Source organism: Dinoponera quadriceps, unplaced genomic scaffold, assembly GCF_001313825.1.
Source record: "Dinoponera quadriceps isolate SergipeBrazil2010 unplaced genomic scaffold, ASM131382v1 scaffold3, whole genome shotgun sequence".
In the NCBI taxonomy this organism is placed as follows: Eukaryota; Metazoa; Arthropoda; class Insecta; order Hymenoptera; family Formicidae; genus Dinoponera; species Dinoponera quadriceps.
The window spans coordinates 2,244,917-2,250,193 of NW_014554293.1; the positions used below are offsets into that span (position 1 = coordinate 2,244,917).

Here is a 5,277-nt window from a genome sequence, read left to right on the forward strand (position 1 = left end):
ATCGTAAAGATACATTTCTTCGAGAAATTTAATATTAAATCCCACTACTTCAAACGTCTCGAGCGTGTGCTTTTCAAGAAAATAATTTTTTTTCAACAAATATTCTTGAAAGGTTGTTTTAATATTCTTGAAAGGTTGTTACGCACACATCGTATATGTGTAACACCTTCTATTCATGTATTTTTATTATATTAAATTAAAAGTAATATATATATGTATATATGTACACACACACACACACACACACACACACACACACATTGAGTTTCAATATTCATAAAATTTGCACGCAACGTCGACGCATGCGTCTTTATTACTAAAGACGTGTTCGAATGGGTCACGTGATTTCGCTGCCCGCGCTGGTTAGTTTCGATAAGACGTAGTGACTTACCGACGTGAAAGAAAGTTTTGCGCACGAAACCGATGCATGCTGGTGACTCACTGCAAACAGTAATAGAAATAATGTTATTACCTTTTCCGTATATATAGGTAAGGAGATTATCACATTATCCCGAGGCGAAGATAGAAGCAAGTTCAAGAAAAGTTTGTCTCGCGTGTTCACGTACAGTAATATGTGTGTGTGTTCCACAGGTGTTGATTGATGATTGCGATTTACGTCATTGTTGCTGTTATCGGATTATTTATTTACACGTTCATTAAAGTCAACATCAACGAGCGGCTAGTTGATTTAAGGTGAGCATAGCTAAACGCTATACACTTTATAGGTTAGTTTCTGAATATCAGATGTAGAAACTAAATACAATTTCCTCAACTGATACAAAAACTCCTGCATTTTAAACAGTTTCACGTTGCTAAAATTTCTGTTGAACAAAGCATTGAATTTTTTACTTATGTAATTGTTTTTTTTTGTGTGTATTTCATTTCAGTATGAGTCGATTGTCTTTGAAGAGGAATCGTGAGTATGACACAAATCACATAGAAATGTCAGATGATGAAAGTTTTGATGCATTGCCAAGCTCAAGGAAAAGGACAAATCATAATGAGTTCACAAACAGGACAAGCCATAACACAATTAATGCCCCAAACAGTTTGATAGATACTTCTAATTGTGAACCTACTGTTTATACATCCAGTTCAAGATTTGTACACGATATATCAGATGATTTAAGTAGTGACGATGATGATGATGTTATCATCAAAGGAATTCCTACTACCTCTGGTAGTAGACAACAATCAATGTTTCACTGGAATAAGAATTTAACAAGTATACCGCAATATCAAAACACTTACTCCAAAACTGGCATCTCGCTTGATTCAAATTTCACAGAGGAAATACCTGCAGAATCATGTGATAACAAGAAACAAGTGACAATTAATCTAAATAGCTCAGATGATGACGATGATAACAACCTGATTAACTTGAACGATCCAACAAGGGAGGCTTCGCCACCTAAAGTTACAATACATTATGATGAAATGATCGCTGGTGTCCCAGTCAAATTCCCTGTCAAACCATATCTGTGTCAAAAAGCTGTGATGAACAATGTTAGTATTACAATTATATAGTCGGTGCTTGTTTATTATTCTTCATCACAAATTTGGTTTCTAATCATATTGGAAATTATATGCGCAGCTTATCAGAGGATGCACTAGAGAGGAGAACTGTCTTATAGAGAGTCCAACTGGCAGTGGCAAGACACTGGCACTTCTTTGTGGAGCTTTAGCATGGCAGGAGCAGTATAGTGGTAAGTCTGTGACGCATGTTACATATTAGATTCTAGCGATAACTTCAACTTCAACATTTGGCTTATTACATTATCAAGACTTTTACACACTTCTTAGCTGTATTGATGATCATCAAGTCTCACAATGATAGTTTGACAAGGTTAAAATAATCTGTAGGTTCTCAGTCGTCCACTTCACAAATTATATTAATATATTAAAAAAAAAAAAAAAAAAAAAAAAATCCACCTGCGCCTTCTTTTTATACGTGGTTGAATGACGCATGCTTTCACGCGATCCATCATATGATATTCATTAATTTCTTACCAATCGTGCTCATGCAGCGCTTTCTGCGCCGTGATTATGTCTGTCTCTAAGATTTATCGCGGAGCTTCGCGAAAATCTCGTTTCCTCGTCGTGCCGCGTCTCGTGACAGCGGATCGTTAACGTCACCCGTCCGACTTTTGTCTCGCCATATGTATACATATATACATTTATACATACATATGTACATAGAAACACACATATACATACATATGTATGTATGTATGTATGTATATATGTATATATGTATGTATGTACGCACACACACGCACACTCGTCGTATCTATCAGATTTTTTTACTGCCATGCGAATTTTGGAAATTATTAGGAAAACTCAACCCATCGCGCTTGTCTCCTTCTTGCCTCGCGGCGAAGTATCGTTCTTATTAAAGTTTCCCCGAAGTTCGTCGACATTTTACTTGCCTCGTCAGAACTTTAAAAGTCTTCCGGACAATTTCTCACCGTGTCATCGCGGGATACCAGGCGTGTTCGTCACGTTTATCCAAACGTCCGCCGATTAATTGCGCCGTTTTATTCAACAATTTATGTTATCGTCATATTTTTTGCCGTTATACCTGCGCCGTTAAAATTCGTTCCGAAAAACGTCCTCCATAAATGAGAGCTCGCGAACAGGCGTGAGAACGTGCATATCGAAATATACGCATTCTTGTTTTGTGCGCACAAATTTATGCATCGCGTTTTGCGTTTAACCCGTTAACGCGGCTGAAATCAAATATCATTTCGCATTTATATGATTTTTTTAGTGAAAGGCCATAAAAATTAATGCAGCTTGCGATTCGTAAATATGTATTGCGCGTATCAATTCCCACACATGCGTGTCGCGTTGCAACCGAGCGGTGGTGGCGGTGGGGTTCGATCGTGTTTCGTTGTAAAGCGGGAAAGACGCGGAGGCCCTCGTTTCATCCTCATCGAGAAAGCCTGTTCCCGATCGTTAGCCTTTCTCGGCTATGATATTAATTTGAATTATTCAACCGTTTATATACGCCGCCGTAATAAGCCTCGGTACGACCGAAAGTCGCCAGTGATTTCGACTCTGCACGCGTGCATGCAGCTAATTGTTCGAGATTCGTGCAATTTCTAAACAATTAGATTTGCCTTCGCAAATGCGCCTCTCGTCCCGTTCATGCTCGTACCAGCCTACGAGAAGCGGTGGGACACGACCGAATATAATCGCTTTTCATTAGGACAACGTGACGAGAATATCACTCTGCTCGATGCCATGTTTGATTTTTCCCACATTTATGCATGTGTATTGCGCAAGTGTTTGGCGTTAACATCTGTGTTGGTGTTTGTGGCACTTGTTAAAGGAATGCATGTCGAAACTTGGTAATATCTCAATAGCTGATTCGAACTTAGTCCAAAAGTTCGCCGTTTTGCTGCCATTACTAAGAGTTAGCTGTTACATGTAAAATGCATTCACCGCGAGGCAAAAATTTATTAGCTGGAATTGAAAGCGCACATTATATAACCGCCCTCTATTTCAAAGAAATAACATAGCTGCTACATCTTAATTCCTTTCGCTCATTCTTTTCCCGCTCATTGTTTTTCACGCTATTATACGTATGTCGCAACTTTGGAATTTTCATGTCTCGCGAGAAAACGCCTTTTTTTCGCCGGAATGCGATTGTCTTGGCTCAACGCCGTCTTATGCGTAAGGGTCGTATTGTAGTTTACGATGCACGATCCATTACTTCCCATCGATGACGATGCTTATACCGTCGGAAAGTTTCGACGGATACGTGTTTTCGCGGCTATTGCCTGCCAAGTTCTCTACGAAAGCGAGGCCGAATTAGCCGGGATCGTTCGCGAAATCAGTGGGGTGGTTTATCGTTGTCGATACCATCTTGATATTCTGCCGCCGGGAAACCGTGACGAATGTCGACCACGTCGAGGGATAATTGTGTAACGTAATACGAAAGCGATGTTTGTTGCTCACCAGGGAAACTGCTTTGTCGAATTTGAACAATCAAGATCGAGGAATATATTTCTCGTGTCTCTCTCTCTCTTTTTTTTACGCTAAATCCTCTCGAATACGATACGATATCATTCGGCTGCATTATACGATCGAGTCCCGCAAGATACTGGCCGACTATTCATCGAACATTGCGATACAACAGCGTTACATTCGACTCGGTCGAAACGTTGCTTTCGAGTGCATCGCGACAGTGAGACTGTAAACGTCGCGATATATTCGACGAGGCGAACGATCGCGTGTCATTTCGAGCTGCACGAGCGGTGAATTAAATGTTCCGCGATGTTAACGTCAAATTTGCGTGAGCAACGTCGGATCTGCTGGCTGCGCGGAGGACGACGGTAGAACGGACAGGACGTCCCCAGGAATATACCGGAAAGGACAGCACGAACCGTCGTCGCCTTCCGGAATTACGGATGGTTCCTCCCGGCTTCATCCTCGTCGTGACATCGCGTTGCGAGCTGGGGAATTATCGGGCACGCGGAAGCTTCTCCTCTTCTGCGACGATACTTTAACGAAGGGACGGTCGAGGCAACTCCTCGTGTCTTGTAAAGTTTCCCACAGATACCGCTTTTAATCGTAATAAATAACAGAGTGGCCGCAGCAGCGGCGACAACAATCAACAATGTGACACTTGCTCACATTGCTATAACAAGCAAAGTGCATAAATATACGATGAACTATAAGCTGGAAGAACATAAAGGGAGTACGAGAAGAACGATTCTAATTTTAATTCGGTCTATAAGAAGTCACATGAATCTATCGGAACGGAGAGAATGCTGAGAACTTCTTTAAGTAAACGCGTAAATAAAGATCGGCGCTTTACATAGCCGCGCGTCGTACACCGGGTATAAAATGTACCTTCGGCAAAATATACGGTCGCGTAAGGGTAGGCAACTATTCATTATTTTACAATCCGCTCCAGCTCGGTCGATGCGTATTCCTAATTAGTCAAATTAGAATGAAATGACTCGATGGAGATTAGTCATGATACCGATTTTCGTTGTGTGGCGGGGGGAGGGGGGAGAGATACGTAGGTGCGCCCCGCACGACATCCTGCTTTCCCAGTTATAATTTGCTTTATACCTTTAAACCCGGGCGCCGTCACGCTCCGCCGGAGGTCGAGTGGTACTGCTAGCCGCCAAACTGTAAACTTAGCCCGCTCCTCGTTGGAGAGTCGCATAAATTAGGTCCTTGAAAGGGGAAATTGAGGATTTTCTAGCGTCGCGGTTTAATCGATATCGCGTCGCCGTTGGTGATTCTTTACCCCCCCCCCCC

At 41.6% G+C, this 5,277-nt stretch overlaps 1 protein-coding gene across 1 annotated transcript in view; it reads left to right on the forward strand.

Annotated features, from left to right (window-relative positions):
• Window positions 1-372: 372 nt before the first annotated feature.
• Window positions 373-5,277, forward strand: part of LOC106742989 (Fanconi anemia group J protein-like) — a 45,549-nt gene continuing 40,644 nt past the window's right edge. Inside the window, exons 1-4 of the mRNA XM_014616411.1 lie at window positions 373-489; window positions 592-693; window positions 888-1,506; window positions 1,595-1,706. Of these exons, the coding sequence (XP_014471897.1) occupies window positions 602-693; window positions 888-1,506; window positions 1,595-1,706 (823 nt within the window). The 5' untranslated portion in view covers window positions 373-489; window positions 592-601. The remainder of the gene's footprint in view (window positions 490-591; window positions 694-887; window positions 1,507-1,594; window positions 1,707-5,277) is intronic.